This window comes from Prinia subflava, chromosome 18, assembly GCF_021018805.1.
Source record: "Prinia subflava isolate CZ2003 ecotype Zambia chromosome 18, Cam_Psub_1.2, whole genome shotgun sequence".
In the NCBI taxonomy this organism is placed as follows: domain Eukaryota; kingdom Metazoa; phylum Chordata; class Aves; order Passeriformes; family Cisticolidae; genus Prinia; species Prinia subflava.
This window is the reverse complement of record NC_086264.1, coordinates 1,517,269-1,537,537: the sequence shown is the minus strand read 5'-3', so window position 1 is coordinate 1,537,537 and position 20,269 is coordinate 1,517,269. Positions and strand designations below refer to the sequence as shown.

The following is a 20,269-nucleotide window of genomic DNA, read 5'->3' as shown; positions in this document are numbered from 1 at the left end:
GGATGCTTTCCCTCCATGTTCACTTCCAGAAGTGTATTACAGTATTTATGCACACCTTACATAGACCCCTTATTGAAATAAACAAACAAACATCCCAACCCTTTCAAAAATGGACTTAATTACTTAATGGAAGGAACTTCATGGAATGGCTTCCTTCAGCTTTGGGTGTTCTATGAATTGGTACCTGCCTGCCAGTAGATATGGGATAAATTGTTGCATTTGAAAATGAAAAGGCAAAATAAAAATTGAAAGAAAACCGCTCAGTCACTGAAAAGCCATAACCAGATATGTTTTTATTCACATTTGAACCACTCAATTTTCTATTTCAAACACCTGTCTATAAGCATTTTCTGCTGTCCTGTCTGTGACAAAGAAAGCCTTGCACTCAGCAGAACTGCTTGGCTGAGAAGTGGAAGATCTGCTGTGACTTAGCGCTGTCAGAACTCACATCTTCCTGCAAAGTCCCCCTTTGCCACCTTTGCCACTCTACTGCATAAAGCAAAGCGACGAGGGATGGAAAATAAAGTTACTGCTTGAACTTCACCAGAAACTTGTGGACACCAGTGCAGGGGCCTTTACAGCAGCACCACGAACCAACTTCAGCATTCATCAGCTGACTGCAGCTTTTAATCTGGATCCCAAGGGAAATATGCTGGGATCCCAAGGGAAATATGCTGGGATCCCAAGGGAAACACCATGAACCTGCACGAGGAAGGAGAACTGAGCATGCAAATGTTTGTGACCCACAGCACAGGAGCGCTACTGTTGGCACTGATCTGCTGCTCCCTCCAAACAAACCATCTTCACTGCAGCCTCATTCTTGGCACCTCGGTGCTCCATCGTGTCCCCACATCCTCTTTCGAATGCCTGGTATGAAGGGTATAAATAATCTGTGCTGAGCCACCAAACTCCTTAAACCAGTGGTGCCTGAGAGTCCCAGCTATAGCTCGCAGGCAGGGCTCTCAGCACCAAATGAAGTGTGTGCTGTCCTTACTGCTCCTTACATTTCCTCTCACACGACACTGCTCTGCTGAGGCCGTGGAAGCCTGGGGCCCTCCATAATGAAGCTCATCAGGTACAGTAAAGAGAACTTGGCAAATATTAGCAGGAGCTGTTACCTAAGAGTCTGAAATATTTAGAGGCTAATCTGGTAAGATTAGTACAGCAGCAATGCTCCAGGGCAGCTGCTTTCTGAACAACACTAAACACAGAATAATGCTTTGCATAGCTAAGAAAATAATCCTCCCCCATGCTGTCAAACACACCAGCAGTAAAATGCAATACTTACAGTCATTAAATGACTTTATGCAAGCACACAGTGCTGTGTACACCATTAATAGGTAACCTGTATTCAGCAACAATGAACCAAAACTATGTAATTCCCAAATTCCTTCCAAAGATAATTTCTTTATTACAGTGCAAATTCACAATTATTTAGGGCCAAAAGCTTGAGAAAAAAACTATATTCATCTGCATCTCAAAAACTGGTATAGTAAGAAATGATGGCAAAAATATCTCGAGAATTTAATATTTGGAAATACTGCCTTCTCCCCCAAGGCATTGCAACAGCAAGTGTTGAGTGCTGTGAACAAAATGCCCTATATTCCTGAAATATTCATTTGTGAGCAGAACCCACTCCCATCCAGGCCCTCGCAATAAACAACTGTATTCTGATTAAATGCCAGCCTACTGCGTGCATGTGGAGATGTCACTTTGCCAAAGTGTTAACGTTGGCAAAAGATTCCTGCTACACAGAAAATGAAAAATGACTTGTCAAAGTAGATAAAAGACCACATCTTGCATGGAGACTAAGTGACTCCAGGTACAGATGTCAAAGTACATGTCCTCAAATTACCAGCTCTTCTGTCATGGAGAAACTCTTCCTTCATTCCTGCTGGGTGAAGACTGACAGTCTTTAAAAATAAAATTTCCCAGATACAATTAACTAATTAAAGAGGTAACACAAACCCAAGAGCTATTCCAAAACATCTAATTGTGTGTTGGTAGTCCCCAGGGGGAGCAGTTGAGATAACTGACGCTTATCTGTTCATCCCACAGGCTTTAGTTGCTTTTCAGTGCTCCATAACACAGGTGTGTGTGCATTTCTGTGTGCACACGTGCCCAGAGCAGTTCTGTGCACTTATATCCTGCATCCATGAAGTTAAAAGGAACAGCTGGAGCTGCACACCTTCAATTATTCATGTATGCAAACAGCAAAATTGTATGGAGTTGTTGCACAAAAGAACAGGGGACTAAAATGTACACCTGCACCTTCATGTCTCCATTTCACATACAACTGTGTCGTTTACTGGAAATCTTGTGTTTCAGGGTGAGCCAACTCCTTTTTGCAGCTAAGGGCCTGTTTTTGTAAGTTTAACAAGATTTTTTACAAAGCAGCAAAAAGCCTTACAAATGTCATCAGATTAGGCTTATGAGGATAACTGCCTGGATTAAAAGCAAGTCTGACACAAATTTTTTGCTATGAGCAAACTGATGTCTCAGCTGCCAGTGTTGATGCTTTAAGCACTAACATTTTTTAACTGTTTTTGCATTCATCAGAACATGTAAGAAGAGGAATAAAGACACAAGAATTTCATGGAGTGTTAACTAGTAAAAGAACAAGCTGTAATACAGAGGTATTACAACAATTAACAGGCTCAAGAAACCATACAGTTTACTTTAATGGAGGGAATGCAATTGTCCAATTATCAAAGACTTTATCCCTTTTAATATTTATAGTGCTAAAAAACGCTGGGAAGAGATTTATATAAATAATATGTAGGGCCTACACATTGACAAAATTGGCTATTGGGGAGTTGTAATCATTAGGTAGGACACAGCCTCCCTTCTTGGCTCTCCTCTCTTAAAATACATTAGAGACAGACATATAAGCAATTTATATAATGACCACTCAGAGAAGCATGTATGTTTATTTTTTAAATGCTCCCCTTTCAGGAGGGCCAAGCCCTGAGGTATCCAAAGGCATCAGCTTATGAAAACAAAGCCAGTCTACTTTAAATATTTTAAACAAAAAGGAAAGAAGAAAATTGCAATCCTGTGGCATGACTCAAGAGGAACCACAGAAAAGAAACCCCTCACACAGAAGCCAGGTACGCCCCAAGCAACCCTAGACAATGTTGGCAATTTCCACTGTGTTTAGAGCACCTTTATTTAATGACAATTACCTTCAAAACACCTAGGCTAAATCTTTACGCCAGGAGCAGCAATAACTACATCTAAATTTTCTAAAACTTTTTAGTCTTGGCCTTTTTGGCTTTCAGTTTTAAAAGCATTACTTTATCAGAGTAAAGACCATCAAGTAAAACCAAAAGGTAAAAACTGTGGATTCAAGGCAACCTAGTAAAATTAATTTGAAAGTTGATTAGAAGAACTGTGTAAAGAAATAAGAAAAGATTAAAAATAGCTTTACTGATATTTATGTCAGATACCAATTTTTTCCTAACTGAGTAATAATCCAATTCTTGCATGCAATTTGAATCCAGTGACCAGTGCTATATAGATATCCTAACAAAGATATTTGTAATTAATCCCAACTTTGACCAAGGGAATACTGAACACATAGCACTTGTACACACAGTCACTGCTTTTTGGTCTCTCAGTGCTTCAGGTGAACAAGGCTGCTAAAACAGGTCCTTGTGGCCACTGGAGGCACCTGAAGCGTTCTGCCCTTCTCCCCCGGTTTCCCCTCAGATCATTGTATCACAGCCCCCTCGCAGCATGATGGAAATGCAGCAGGGCTGAGGAACCAGCTCTGAGTCTGATGACTGCATTAAGTGCCCTGTAAATTCCCCTCTCCCTGACAGGGACTGCATGCAAACTTACCCTCACTAAAACACCAACAAACATTTTGCCCCCTCTGTCTGAAGGCTGATGGAAATATGACATTCCTGCCCGCTTCTTCTCCCCAAGATGCACAGAACTTTTCATTTTACTAATAAACTGAAAAGAATAAAATAAATCCAAACCCAAACCCAGGACTGGCTTAAAATACAAATATTCATTTTGTTAAAGGAAGTACTTTCAAATCTCTGACTAAACAGGAATCTGCAAAGCAGACATATTATGGAGAAGGTTCTTGAAACAGAAGATGCTTCTAGAACCTATTTGGAAGAGTGTCCTGGTCACTTTGATGGAATATGATCAATAAATTATGGTAAAGAACATGTTTTTAACAAATTACTTTCAGGAGGAATTTAATAAATGATCATGTAATGCCACAGAGCAAGCTGGCCATTTGCTATTTAATGGACTACAATCCTTAATTATTAAAGATTTCCTTTCCCCCAGCTGTGATGCAAATAGCCACAGACAAAATTCCACTTGGCTGTTCTGAGGCACTTAACCACTCTAAGAACCCGACCAGAACAAAAAGCTGTAACAAATACAGTCCTACAAATAAACACTTGTAAACATGTGCAGAAGTCCTTTCCATATGGAGCCCATCTGTGGGAAGAGCAGCACACAATTCCAGTGTGACCCCGTGTCTCCATGGCTGTCTGTGCCCTGATTTCTGCTGAGCTCACAGGACCTGCAGGTCACAGAGCCTGGACAGACTCTGCCACTGCAGCTTCCCAGGTATCGATAATCCACACACAGAGATGTGCTTTTGGCACATTATCCATCCCAGACACAACTGCTCTGCAAAGCAGATTGGGAAGTACATAAGGGAGACTAATTATGCCTGCAGAAACAAATCCCTGACACTCATGATCAAGGAATCCTGTCACTTCATTTCAGCTACAACAAAGAACCCAAACCATATTTCCATGAGGCTAAACTTTCCATTTCCTACAACGGTTTCCAGACAAGAACATGCATCTGGAGAGAAAACCAAACCAGCAAATTTCACTGCTAAAACCTTGCTGTGATGGGGTCAGAAAACACAAATGCACTGGAACTGCCTCATCCAGCTCCCAGTGCCAATGTGGAATGTGAACCAGAGGGAAAAACCCTCTCTTGTAGGCTCTGCCCTTGAATATGTTAGGCACTGCATTAAATAGGCTGAATGTACTTTTTCAGAATATACATATCTACATGTCAAAATTCTCATTACTGTCCTGTTCATTTCCTGAAAATACAGATGTTCAGAAAAAGCTGCTGTGCTTTGGTTTTTCACAAAAACCATATGTAAGACATTGTAAATAATAAATAACTTTGAAGTTATAAAGTTAATTTTACCTCAAGCTGGAGTACATAACATTTAAAACGGAAAGTTCATTTTCAAATAAAGTTGTTTCTAGGAATTCTTGCCAACCCTCCCTGTGGGAAGATGACAAGAGAATATACAAAGGAAGTTTATTTGCTCTTATGTCTTGTAGACTGTGGAGTGAGCATTACAAATACTACTTGTTAAGACCTTTGTCTACAAGGGAAAATTGTTCTAGTTTATGTTATTATGTTGGCATAAAACCAAAGTTTATGCTCTCTTAATTCAGCTTAAAACAAAGCATCAGCTAATTTAAACTGAAACAATTTCCCAGTTTACAGAGCAGTAGGTGGCCACAAAGAAATAGCTACCCCAGTTTAAAAATAAATTAGCTTTTGATTCAGTTGGGGAGCTTTTATGTGCAGACAGACCTAAAATTCTACTTCCTAGGTGATAAGTGTAACATTAATTACCACCATGCTGGAAGTGCTCCATTTCTAGATCTGCAGTGAGGATCACGCTTTGCACCGTCTTTTCTGCAAGCAGTCAAACCCCATAAATTACAGTACAAATGCAGCCACAGCCCTCAGTATGTGCTTATAAACATCACACAGATCCGAGCTCATTTTCTGAAGACTTGTACAGAACTCAGTGAAGCACAACCACCAATTCACCCAATCATGGTAGGTACCACCTTGTGAGGACTGTTTATTTAGCCTGGAAACAGGACAAATCACTTATCCTCCACGCCAGGGACTGACAGACTTCAGGCCCCTGTGATGGCAATAGGAAATATCACAATATGGCACTTATATCTGAGTATTTTTCCAAATTAAAAGCCTAATTTAAAACCAAAAGAAGTGTTAAGATACGGGTCTTCTCTCGAAACAGAGCAAGCCTCCCTCTTCTCTAAATCACTTCTTGATTATGCTCTGTATTATTCTAATGCACAGCAGCCCTTGGAGATCAGCAAATGGTTTATTCTTAAGTGATGGCAGCATTTGGCAGGCCATGGACCTGCTCCAGCAAAAAATTAGTTCCAGGACAATAAAGTCAACTTCATGGAAAATTCTGTATTTTGTGGAATTAACTATTACTTTCTCATGTTATACAGTACTACTGTGAATTCACCTTCTCCCTTCCTTTATCTGATGGGGGTTTTTTATCTGTGCAAGTGAAGAAGGCTACAGTCAATTTCATAGGACAATGTCCTCAAATTTTGTGCTACCAGCTTTGAGGAAAAAGACCTAGAATGGATGCAACAGGCCTAAAGCGTTATAGGGACACCTGTGTCCTTGGACCCTCTTTCACAACCATGAATCCTGAATATTCTGAATGGGAGCAATTGGAGCATCCCAGAGACCAGCTCCGGCCATATACTGCAGTTTATCCCCTCTTAATTTCTTCATGGTAGCAACAGGGGAAATGTAGGGACTGAGTCTGTTTCTTACACTCACAGCAAATGTGAAAAGGCACTGCCTGAAAAGTGCCAAAGAAGAAAAAAGTCACGCTAGGTAACAGGAGACCTCCTGTTTGCATCTGTGTGGTGCTGCCATCCATCCACCAAACGCAGTGAACAAAACCCTGCTGTAACCTGGAGAACCAAAGGCCTCCACAATCACCCAAGACAACACTGAAGCAGCAGGAGCTCTCAGTAAGTTAACAGAGCGTAAGACTGAGCCACTCAAAGTACTGTGCCCAGACAGTGTTCCCATAATGATCCCACTCCATCTCTATCCGCTGGGCTGGGCTCAAAACCATCTGTATTATTTTCCAAGTGAGCGTGCCTTCCCCTCCATCCATTAACCATCACAGAAAGTCACGCTACCGCAGCTGAAGACAACTATAAATTACTGTCATTTTCCTAACGTGCAGGTTCACAAGTGAAAGATGATCCCATATGATTGTTTGTTTTACAAAAAGCAGGGAATGCATATTGACTTCACAGATGACAAACTTGAGGCTTATGATGAGAAACTGCCATTGTCTTTTAATCACAGTCTCACAATAAATGAAAATTAGAGTCCTGTCCTGTGGGACCATTTGTAAGATTGTAATTAGCTCAGTGACAACCCACATAGTCTTGGATGGAAAAGCTGCAGGAGAGAGCTGAAGCCAGTCTGTATTCACAAACCCAGGGTACTAGCTGCAGTTGAAATCTCTTTCTAAATATTCCTCTCATTTAGCACATCCAGTAACTCCCAAAATACATATATGCTCCACAAGATAGCTGCAAGTCAGTCAGCTGCAATTGTGGTTTTAGATCATCAGTCAAGTCCTTCCTGGCAAGACTGCACAGTCAAATTCAACAGCACTAACACCATCGACGTCAGACCAAGTGTGAACTGCTGAAACACAATTAAATAATTCTCAAGGTCATGTAGTAAATAAATGCACACCAAATCTATGAATTAAACAGCACTACTTGGGTGGTACAATTGCTGAGACACGAGTGCTACTCACTGCTGTGCAGCACAAGGGCAGGAGTTGTGCATTTGATTACAGTGCAACACCAGAACACCTCCCATGCACAAGTATCAGGAGCAGTGTCATGCTTGGCCCAGTGTGGCTGGAACGAGAAGCTGGGTGCATTTAAAGGAGAGAGACATGTAGAGGACAAACTAAAATTAGAAGCACATTCCCATGGGCAGTCCAGGAGAATACTAACACTCTGGTGAAGCCACTATAAAAAGAACTTCCAAATTTGGAAGGTGACTAGGAGGAGAGAGGTATCATTAAACCCCTCTCAACTGAAAAAAATGCCTGGATCAGCAGTTTTGTAGGAGTAGGAAAGTCTCTGGTGCTGAAATGTGAAAAAGCCCAGCCTGAACTGAGCAATTACGAGCTATTTATCCACTGCCAGTGAAGGAGGTTGGTGTTATTTGCAGGCTCAGAGCATTCACTCCATGCCAGGATGCTGCAGGAAGCCGAGGAGCAGACCAGCTTGCATCCTTTGGAATGCCATGGCTTTGACAGATACTCCCAACAGCAGTGCAACAAAACCAGTACGAAAAGGGAATTAGTGACTTTTTAAAGCCAAGGTTTGAAGGAGTGAGGAAAATTCTAAAGGACATTTGAAACATTTGCTACAAGCCGGGGGGCTTAGGGGGATGTCTGTCTGCCCAGAACTCATCGGTGCTGTCCCCTGGCCCTCGGGTACCGGGGGAGGATGAGCCAGGCTGGCACCAGCCTCTCACCCCCCTGCATGCACAGGGACAGGCAGGGGTGACATCCCAGCACAGCTATGGAGCCGCTGGGCCAAGCAGGCAGGCTGAGTCCTGACTGTGCATGTGTTGTTTCCAATATCTATCTAAGATATTGTAAAGTCTCTTACTGAATGGGCATTCCATTAACAAAGATGCAGAAGAGGCATACAAAATGCAAAACACAAGCAGAAAAGGATTTCTGCATGTGACATGGCACAGACAAGTTCAGCCTATAAAATACACTTCCAAATCCACACCTTGGAGACAAGGAAATCCTGCACTCCAAAAAGTCTATTGCTGTTCACAGCCTTTAGTCAAATTATACTTTCTTCAGGAATTGATGTCATAACATTGAAAAATGAAAGCAAATGCAATTTTAAGAAAAGAACACAAATATCCTAACAGGGATGCAGCTGTATTGGGGAATATCCACTTCTCCTTCCAGTACCTGGCTTGCTGATCAGCAGGGAGGATGGAAATAAGGTGCAAATGGCAAGACAAGAGGCCACAGACACATGCTGGAGTCTGGAAAATCCCAGCTAGACACAGAGACACATTTATTTATTTACGTGCATAGGAAGGTGATCAAACACTGGAGTGGTGCCTGGAGTGGCTGGGCAATCTCCTTCTCTGCAGTCTCCAAACTCAGCAGGACGGCTCTGATTTACCTAAATTTACTGGACATGGTCTGAGCAGGCAGTTGGGCCTGGATAACTCCCCGAGATTCCTTCCAACCCCCGTGATTCCACGATCCATGACACTTTTTTGCAGAGGGCTGGGTATGTAAGTAAAGCAAGATGTCTGGGTGGATGGGAGCAGCCCCACAGATTGTCTCTCCTACTGCGTTTCCTGGCTTGGTAACGCCTCTGGAAAAGGAGCAAAGACATTCCAAAGCTCCACAGTGAGCTCCCAAAGCACCACTGCTGATTTATGTCTGCAAAGTCAAAACATGGTATGGTCCAAAGTCAGGAGGCCTTCCTTTTGCCTTTCTGCTCCCAGCTCACATGCTCAGCCTTTCCCCATCCCGTTCCTTCTCTCTGCCCCCATGTCAGAACTGATTTTTTTCTGCTTGCCACACGGGGGCAGGGGGTGGGCAGTGCAGAGGGAAGGGTGTAGGGTGGGATGCAGCTCTCAGACAGCACAGACAGCCCGACACTTTCTCTTTGGAGAGACCTTTTGCAGAAGCAGGGTGACAGGGTGACATACTGGGTGACAGCTCACTAGCCGGGGGTTAGGATGCCTGACACTCCAAACAGGCAGATTTCGACTGCCTGGGAAAGAAATGCTGCCTGAAGGATAATTCCTTATTTTCTCTAGGGAAAGGGAACAGACCAAGACAAAAGTGTCCCACACAGTGGGTTCAGCCCAGAGCCACAAATGCCAAGACTGGGGCAGTATTATCACAGAAAACACATAACAGTTTTACCACCCCTGCAGGAGCTGCTCTGCTGCTATCCAGTGATGCCCATCCACATCACCCAATATACTGCAACCTGTTTTCATTTGGGGGCTGGTTTTTCCTCACCCTCAGATCAAGTAAAGGTTCCCAATATTTGGGTATCAATCCAAGAAGTAGTGCAGGATTCACCTATTAGACCATCAGCAACACTGTCTGTAAAAGCAAAGAGAACAGAACTTACAATGTCCCCTAAAATAGCTCTAAAAATGTCTGTGCTAGCTTTATTGAAAGAAAACGCTTAGTTTAGCTGAAGTAGTAGAGATCTCTGTTTTTGGAGGAAAGAGTCCAGAGGAAAATTACATATTTGTGGTTTAGCTGGGAGTCATGATGTCTATCCGTATGCATAACACGTGGTTGCAGATTCATAACAAACAAAGCTTTCAAACAACAAAAAAATGTAAGTTCTGAAAGATCCATCTTGTGTGTGCAAAGAGAGAGCAATTCATTTCAGTCGAGCTTATTTCCATGGCTCTTGAAGTCAGCAGTGCAGCCAATTATGAAACTCTTCATTGCAGGAAACACATAAAGAAAGTAACGCAGAACAAGAGATGAAAATGTAAGTGGAAAGTGTGGCAGCCACCCGAGTCCTCACCCCCCACAGCAGGAACCTCAAGAGAGGTGTTTAAATTCCACTTCCCGTTTCTGTGGATTCTCTATTTTACATTTAAAATGACTGGCTGCAAAAGTGGAGTGGACTTCAGGGAAAGAAAAAATGTTTGAGAGAATCTGGACACACTATGAAAAGAACTTTCATGCATTTAAGAAAACACAAACAGAGGCTTAAGCAGGGATGGAAAATGCTTCAAGATCTGGTTCACACTTGATTTGTATTGAATCATTACCTATTTTGGTGCAAATTAAGCATGCACTTTCTGAGGCAAAAAATTACAAAATTGGTGGCAAACCTTAGTGAAACCTTATTTCCTCGGTCTATTATGGATACTGCTATAGTTATTGGGGATATTAGAGCCAGCAATGCTTCACTTGAGCTAAAATAACCTTGTGCCCCATTAACAGGAAAGAGAATTAATGTAGCATGGCAAAGAGTGGTGTCATTGTCTGCACTCAAAGACATTTTTATGCTCCACAGTAACCCAGAAGAGCGAAACTTAAAGATGCAATGCCACTTTTAGCAGAATAAAAGGATTCTGCTACAGACAAAAGGGACAAAAGCTGTAACAGAATAAAGCTGCCTTCCCCCTACTTTGCTGGCACACTCAGACCACATTATGTGATGCTTCGTATGGCTCATGCTGAAAATCACTGACACATTGATTAGCAATACATAACTTACGGTCTTTTAACTACTGGGGGGTTTTGATACTGCACTCCCTTAGGGCCACCAACAGCTCTGCAGAAAGCCCTTCCACACCAAATCCTTACAACAGGAGAGAAAACTTGCAGCTTTTCCTCTTAAACATCAACTTACATTCACAAGAACTTCACCAACCAAAAAGAATCAGACACACATTAGTAACAAAAACTGCTGAGAAGGAGAAAGCCCACAGAAAACCCAGCTGCAACAAACCCCACTATGCCCCCTGTGTGCTCTTGCCTGGTGCAGTCTCATTCCAGTACATTTAATTTCATAAACAGCAACTACAAAACCAGCTTCTGTATTCTCTTGTTGCACTTCACTAGTCACTTACTTCTTGTTGCTACGGCTGACTTTAAATATTTAATCTGTTATTTTATAATACTCATTAAATTGCCTCTTACATTAAAAATGAAATCATGTTATATCACTGGTTTATTTGGTTTCTTGATATTTTATTTTAATTCTCTCAAGGACTATGGTTCACCCTATCACGGAAATTGCAAATTTAATTAATTCAACAGAATGGATGAGATTTAAAATTGTTGAAGTGATCAGCTCATCTAAGCAATAAAAATAATTAAAGGAAGTAAGATTCTCTAATGCATCAATGCCACATTACATAGAGCTTTATATTTATAGAAAAAATATATTTATTTATTTATTTACTTGCATAGCTATAGTTAATACATCTCTGAAGACCATATTTATTGAGCATAAATTTATGTAGCTGGGGATTGGCTTGATTTTCACTGCATCAGGAAAGAACTACATATGAACTATGTATTTTTTATGTAAAGTAAAACCTTAAATTAAGCCCAGGAAAAAAATTGTGCTAAAGAACTACACCTGCCCAACCTGAACAGGCCTGATTTTTACCCTGTGTTTGGTTTATAGAGTAACTCAGCTAATACCAGCGGAGCTACTCACAGCTGTGCCATAGTAAGACAAATGAGATTCAGAAAGGAGCTACTGCATCCACATTTTCTATATATTAATAGTGTTTCTCTGGAGATTCTTGGGACTTTATGAAGTGCCATGCACATAATTTGTGAACACAAACATAAAGGACATATTGTTGCACATAAAGGACACTCCCTCCCCGTATCTTTAATTACCCTTTGTTCAAAAAGGACAAGGCAATACACAGTTTCTTATTTCCCCTCCACATGAGGAATGAACAGCTTCAATGCTACTGTTTTGTGTTATGGTGGGGAGAGGAATTAACCCCAAAATGCAGGCTTTTCCCACTTTTCTTGTGGCAAAAGGAGTAAGTAAACTGCACACCAGCAGAGTGTGGTGAGGGGCAGTGCCAAGTTTGGGTGCTACCGATTTCCTGAGCCATTGATGAGAAGTTCCCAGCTCAAGGCTGGGAAATGAGCAGACTCCAAGTGGACATCAACACACTCATGAAACCAGATTGGCAACTTCCCTTGTCTGTTCTGCACCTAGGCTGCTTCTCGGCCTACTGCAGCGCCAGCCTGCCTTGGGAATACGCTGCCCCCCGTTCCCATGTGCTGGTGCAGCTCCAGCTCCTCATGGAGCAGAGGCCTCCCTGCGCTCAGAGCTCACTCTGCTCCAGTTCCTCATGGAGCAGAGGCCTCCCTGCGCTCAGAGCTCACTCTGCTCCAGTTCCTCATGGAGCAGAGGCCTCCCTGCGCTCAGAGCTCACTCTGCTCCAGTTCCTCATGGAGCAGAGCTCTCAGAGCTCACTCTGCTCCAGTTCCTCATGGAGCAGAGGCCTCCCTGCGCTCAGAGCTCACTCTGCTCCAGTTCCTCATGGAGCAGAGCTCTCAGAGCTCACTCTGCTCCAGTTCCTCATGGAGCAGAGGCCTCCCTGCGCTCAGAGCTCACTCTGCTCCAGTTCCTCATGGAGCAGAGCTCTCAGAGCTCACTCTGCTCCAGTTCCCCATGGAGCAGAGGCCTCCCTGCTCTGAGCTCACTCTGCTCCAGCTCCTCATGGAGCAGAGGCCTCCCTGCTCTCAGAGCTCACTCTGCTCCAGTTCCTCATGGAGCAGAGGCCTCCCTGCTCTCAGAGCTCACTCTGCTCCGGTTCCTCATGGAACAGAGGCCTTCGTGCTCTCAGAGCTCACTCTGCTCCAGTTCCTCATGGAGCAGAGGCCTCCCTGCTCTGAGCTCACTCTGCTCCAGCTCCTCATGGAGCAGAGCTCTCAGAGCTCACTCTGCTCCAGTTCCCCATGGAGCAGAGGCCTCCCTGCTCTCAGAGCTCACTCTGCTCCAGTTCCTCATGGAGCAGAGGCCTCCCTGCTCTCACAGCTCACTCTGCTCCAGTTCCTCATGGAGCAGAGCTCTCAGAGCTCACTCTGCTCCAGTTCCTCATGGAGCAGAGGCCTCCCTGCTCTCACAGCTCACTCTGCTCCAGTTCCTCATGGAGCAGAGCTCTCAGAGCTCACTCTGCTCCAGTTCCTCATGGAGCAGAGGCCTCCCTGCTCTCAGAGCTCACTCTGCTCCAGTTCCTCATGGAGCAGAGCTCTCAGAGCTCACTCTGCTCCAGTTCCCCATGGAGCAGAGGCCTCCCTGCTCTCAGAGCTCACTCTGCTCCAGTTCCCCATGGAGCAGAGCTCTCAGAGCTCACTCTGCTCCAGTTCCCCATGGAGCAGAGGCCTCCCTGCTCTCACAGCTCACCTGTGGCAGTGTCTCAGCTGCAGCCTGGCCCAGGCTGGCCCAGCAGAGCTGCAGGAACAGGCCCAGGCCCATCGGAGCTGAGGCAGCCCTGTCTCTGCCTGGCAGTCCTACTCACCTCTAAGTACTGTGACTTACAGAGCCGTTCGGGGACAGCCCGGCCCCGTGCCAAAGGCTTCATCTATCACCTCAAGGGCTGCCACATGTCAGTAAAATCTGCTGCTGCCTTTGGGGAAGGGAGAAGATTGATCAGAGTCAGACTTGAGCCTGATGCTGCTGGCTAACGGGCCCTGCCAGCCTGCCATAGCTCGTACCCTGTCTGTAAGGCTGGCAGGAGGTGACGGGCAGGGAATCGTGTGCTGCAAGGAAGTGGGAATGCAAAGCCAGCAGAAGCCCCTCCAGTAGCTCCAGAGAGATCTTAACTGTGTAACTCCCATTAGGAAAATATTACCCAAATGCAGCACAAACCCTACAAGAGCAAACTCCACTTGGGAAAAAAACTCCATGGTTTTATCAGGTTTGAATCAGGTTTCACTCAGAAAGAGTCAGAGCTTGTATCATCAGGCTAATGCAGATTTTATCATTATTTGCGATCTCATAAACCAAAATCAGCAAAGCAGCTGATTCAATGTCAAACATCATAAAAATGGTATAACAGTGTTACACCACCGAAAATATGTAGACTGCAAGACTACAAATCAGAGTGCTAAAAACAACTTTACCTAAAGTTAGAAGAGGACAAAGAAACCAAAGTTTACCAAAAGAAGATAAAGGAGAGAAAGTTCAAAAATGACAATGGATTTCTTGGTGAAGAGATGGTTACTTAGCAATTTTCTTTCCAAGCTTCTAAATTAAAAATTGGGACCATCAGTACACACGGAACTGCTGGCAAAGTAAGTTACCCAGGATGACAAATCCTGTGTGGGTATGTGCTCAGCCAAGGAGTTAAGCTTTTAATGTAACTCAGTGTGCAGTCTCACAAGAAAAAGCACTAGGCTCTCTGAACAGCAAGGCTTTAGCAACATTTCCAGCCATTTTAAACTCTGTAAAAATGCAGCCCTCTACACTGATGCACAGCCATGTCACCACAATAAGAACCTGAGAAACACAGCAATGCTGAAATCACACCCATGCACAAACCCCTGCAGCCCAGGAGCGCTGTTACCACAGGAACAGGAGTTGTGTTTGCCTAGAAATTTCCTACCGCAGAGTAGCAGAGGCCGGATTACTCAAGTGTAGCTGGAAGAGGAGGAAATACCAATATTGCCAAAGACTGATGGGGAAGAAAGGATTCTGAGCCCCCTCAAGGTTTGTTCTCAAGGCCTGCAAGTTCAGCTAATGGCTTTTGCCTCATTTTAAACCCGACACAAAATTCAGCAGGGCTTGCTTTCTACCACAGAGATACAAAGGACTGAGGTAAGAAGAGGTAGAAATCACAATGAGTATTGGTGAGGTGTAACTCTAAGCGGAAAGGATGAAGAAATTCTGTGGGTTTTAAACAAATTTTCACATATACTTATTTAAGTGGGAAATGGAGATTTGAAAAAGGAGAACAGAAAATACTGTTTGTAATCCACTTTCCTTACTTTTCCTACACCATTCATTAGGCATCATGACTACAAGGCTAGACAGAGAAGAAATCATAGATTTATTAAAAGGATGAATAAAAAAAAAAGAGATGTTGAAAAAACCCCTGAATTAGTTATGTGCAAAGCAGTGTCTGCACAGAAAAGCTCAGCTTTCAGAGAGGTACTGGAGCCCTGCTTGTAAAAGAAGTGAAACAACTTCTTCAAGGCAGATTTCCATGACACTTCTTGGCTATGAACATGAACAGTGAGGACTGCACAGAAACAGGAGCATTTAACATTCGGCTTTTCTTCAACAATATTTAGCTTTCCAAAAATAACTGCCTCATCTTTGAGAAAATGCCCAATCAATTAAACTAGATCTCTGCTTTCCTACAGAAATCACACCGAAAAAAAAGGTTCCTATTTTTTCCTTCTTTTTCTTAACTTCCACATACTTATTGTCCGAGCTGAGCTCCCTTCCTGTGGCACACTTCCTTTTTCACTCTTAGTGCTTCCTGTGATGCAGCTCCATTACTCACCAGAGGTGACAGTTTAGAAGGGGATGTGATAGTGACCCAAGCATAGAGCTCCAGCGGGATGCTGGAAGCACTTGGAATGATTTTAGGGTGATCATTTTGCTGGCTGAGAGCATGGCTGCAGGAGAAGAAATATGACAGAATACGACACCTGCTGCCAAACCCTGGCATGGTAATTCCAGGTCATGAAAATCTTCTCTCAGACAGATCTAGAACAGGGCAGGTTTTCTGGAACAGGAGCAGAACACTCTGTCCATTATCCCTTGAACTGTGCACCTTGGTGCAGGTGGTGATGCAGCTTGTGCAGAGCCCCACCTGCCTGACACCAAAGCTGTCACTGCCAGTTTGCACTCCAAGCCAACCCTCACAGATACAAACTGTGCATGTGGAACAGCTGGGCTGCCACAGAGCAGCTGAACTCCATCCCACAGTGCTCCAAGCCACTCGACAAGCTGCAGACTTGTGACCACAATGGAACAGTTTAGACTTTTGTTTCAGCTGAGCTCTGTGCATTTCAGCCCTTCCCCTTCACTGGTTCACGGTTGTCTTTGTCCATTCTCCCTGGCTTGTGGAAGCTCACAAATACGTTCTGGTTCTAGCAAGGCCCAGGTGAATGGGCTCTCAAGCCTGACTCCACCCTTTGTGTAACCACAGCTGCAGAAGGGCTGCACCTCCTCCCTAAAAGGACTCGTACATTCCCTTACCTCTCACCACTTTACAATGCAAAACCCCTGGTGGGATAAAATAGCACAGATAACACTCCTCTTCCTCCTTAACCAAATTTCTAGGTCAAACCCATAAGCTGAAGAGAGATGCTGCAGAAATTTGACATGTCATTTTGAGCTGTGGTACTCTTGTTTTCACTTTCTATTTATCATTAACAGGAAGGAGTTGATTTCATCCAAGGCACCAAATCATTTTATTAGTCTAAAAATGCCATAATGGACAGGAAATTGCCACCCTTCTGCAGAAATCTCAGGTATAGCACATAATTCAGTGTATGAAAAACCGAAAAACCCAGCTACAGTTCTCTTAAGAGCAAGGCACCTACCTGTTTACAGTGTTTCTAAAGCAAGGAGACAGACACACCCCACCCTCCAAAACAGCTTTATTTTTTGCTTTACATGGTTCAGAAACACAACTCAGGAAATAAAAGGAGCAGAGCTTTCTCCATCTCAGAAGGAAAGAATCTCAAACACAAAATATATAATAAAATAAGCATCTAACTAGACCCAGCACTTACTACTGACATTGGTCTGTCTCACTGTGCAACAGACAGTCAGCTGAAGTTCTTCTGCAGGTCTCCAAAAATCACAGTCCTGGAAACAGCCCCTCCTAGACACTGCTCAAACCCCCAAAGGGCTGGCCCAGAGAGCCCCACTGAGGGCAGAGCAGTGGCTCAGTGATGAGAACACTGCACGCTGCCTCAGGGGATCCAGCAGGTATTGCACCCCACAGCAGAATTTGTAAAGAGCACCACATTATAGACAAAGTCTTGCCTGGAGATATTTGCACTTGATTTCTGAGCTGCTCTTTGTATTTGTTAATTTCCATTTCCCTTACATTTTCTAAATTGATAAATACTGTACAAAGCCATGAAATGTTCCTACCGATATTAGGATGCTTCAGAAGGCGACAGATTCTAGCTTCTCTTTCCAGTTTCTGGTGATCTGCATCAAAAGAAAGCAAAACAGCTGCTGTTAATATGAAGATGAACATAGTTTAGTGTATTTGCTTTAGAGAATCATCACATCATCATCACCTGACGGGATCTTTAAAAAAAATCTCCTTTATGTAGATCCACTAATACTTTCATCCAAACTGTAATATTGAATTGATTATTTTTAACCTTTGGGTAGAGCAGGAGACTGGAGCTCTGGACTTGTACATCACTGAGCCTTAACAGCATTTCTGGAGATAAAATACTACTGCTTGTGCCAAGCTCTGTTTTCTATAATAAACAACACAAATATTCCAAAATACTAACTTTGGAAAATAGAACTGCTTGAAATGTAAAAAATATGCTTTGAACCTTGAAAATATAAAGAAATGAACAAGCTTAGAAAAGTTGCTTTGGATGGCAACCATGAAGAGTCAAAAATTTAGCAACAGATGTTAAAATTAAAAAGTTCAATCCTTACTGCAAAGTGTCCAGTTAGATATGTAGGTCACAAGAACTACAACACCAGATTTAAAATAAAAGAGAGAAAGCAAACACCACCCTTAAAATGCTTAACCCTTCAAGTTTCTTACAACACATTTTAAATCTGGAGGAAAGAACAAGAAGAAAAATTTGTTTAATTTTTCTGCAGTTTGTACTTCCTAATATGTGCAGCCAACACTAACAACTGAAAGGATTTTACATATGTTGACAGTTCAGATTATTTTCATATGCTTTTAAGAACCGGGATCGTTCTTGAGCTAGTCACTGCTTGTCAACTGACCCATCATACTTTCTGAGGCCTCAGAGCCTCCACCCCTTGCAGGACAGAATTTGTCAGCCTAACCCTCTTTACCTTAATGTTTACTTAAAAAAAGTTCAGAAGTTGAAAGTATTAAAATAATTATAAATCTGCAAGATAAGCATAAAGCTCTTTTTTGAAAGTTAAACACTGCCACTGAGGTTTCCCGTGAAGATTTTTGAATTCAGCTGCAGTGAGGCTGAAACATAAGCACAGACATCTACAGTTACAGCACCTTCGTGTCCAGCAGCTCTGGCTGTAACCTAATCGTGGGCTGAGCACTTGGCACAATACCCAGAGCAAGCAGAGAGATGATCTGCGAAGCAAACCCAGCTAAGCTGGGGGCAGAGCAAAGATGAAAATGTGAGCACTGCCTCAAAAGCAAAGAAACAATCCAGGGGCTAGTGGACATTCAGCTTAGGAGCTGTGTCCCTGGTCCACTACCAGCTCTACTTCCAAAAGCTGCTCTGTGCCGCCTCCAGCTGCATTTACACATCAGCCTGCACAGCCAGAAACCTGGAAGGTGTCCGACAGTCTTCTATGAAGTGCTAAAAACATCCTGTGTCAACTCTTCAGGAATAGCACAGATAGAACAAAGAACTTCATCTGCCACTTTGAATACAAAGTATAAACATTTGAAGTTTCTTTGCTATCAGCTGCTATATCACAGCTTCTTCAATTGACAGTAGATATGGTTAATATTCTTCTCTCCTTTACAGACATGACAGTGGGCTCAGATAGCAAATACTAGAACTGAACACTTTCAGGTATGAGGAGAGGCTAAAATGCTACTGCATGACTCAAGAACAATAACTGTACTGATTAAAAAGGCACGTCTGATATTTTTCAAATCACAGTAAGAACATCTTAGAGATGCTACCGGATGCACTGCAATGTGTGAAGGTAACATTACATCATCATCAACATCATTAACTGCATTATATATTCCCAGGTTTTTACTCCAAATTGGACCTGTGTATTAATGGACACCAATGAGGCGTTCCCTGCTGTCACATAAATATGAACAAACTCTGTGCATTTAACTCCTACAGCAGTTTGTGTCACAGTAACTGCTACCACACCTGCTGGGTGACTGGAGGTGCCTCACAGCCTGCACACTGTGCTGTGAGGCAGCACAAAGAGCAGTAAACACTCCCTGAGCCAGGAATTCAAGTGGACATTAAGATCCAGAAGACGACAGCAGCACTTCCAAAGAAATATTCCTTAGTGTTGTTAGAGGAGTAAGTCTGCAGTACGTTAGTGTTCGGGGGTGGGACCAAAATGCAAATGTACCTTCGTGTGGTATCCAAGAAAATTACTCTGCTCTAAAATCTGCATGTTTGTTCTCTGAGTTTTAGGAAATGCTGTTCCTTCCTCTCTCTGCTGGGTTTATTTACAAGTACTTGCAACTGTAACTGCAGTGCCACCCGTAGCTATTTGTGTTCCCCTGCCTCCTGGCAGGGCTGGAGCACTGGGGAGCTAAAGGTGAATGTCAAAGGGCAGGGCACACCGAAATACCTCCAGCACTCAGCTCCCAAACATCTGAAGGGTAAGGTGTGCCACTGCAGAGCCCACGGGGAAAGAAGGGCCCTGCACACAGCCAGGGACACTACCCAGCACGCACAGACTGCCCCAGACCCTGAAAGTTTGGGAGAGCATCTGGTGACCAAAGTTTATGGTACAACAGTATCAAGGAAAAGTTCTGGAAAAAATAAATGCAGTAATAAGTCACTTACTGAAATCAAAGAGTTCATTCCTCTCAATTTTAACATATAATTCACCAGCTAAAACTGTGTTTGCCTACCAGGTAAACATGAAACAGGAAAAATTATTATCAGGGACACGAAGCCAAGCTTGAAAGCTGCACAGGTAATAAAAAGGGAACACACAAGTGCATTTATATACTTATTTCC

The 20,269-nt window shown here is 43.2% G+C and overlaps 1 protein-coding gene across 19 annotated transcripts in view; it reads right to left on the bottom strand.

Annotated features, from left to right (window-relative positions):
* Positions 1-20,269, bottom strand: part of CAMK2D (calcium/calmodulin dependent protein kinase II delta) — a 121,912-nt gene that overhangs the window by 57,039 nt on the left and 44,604 nt on the right. For all 19 annotated transcript variants that reach the window (XM_063414948.1, XM_063414950.1, XM_063414953.1 and 16 more), the window contains exon 4: positions 17,505-17,564. In XM_063414948.1, the coding sequence (XP_063271018.1) occupies positions 17,505-17,564 (60 nt within the window). The remainder of the gene's footprint in view (positions 1-17,504; positions 17,565-20,269) is intronic.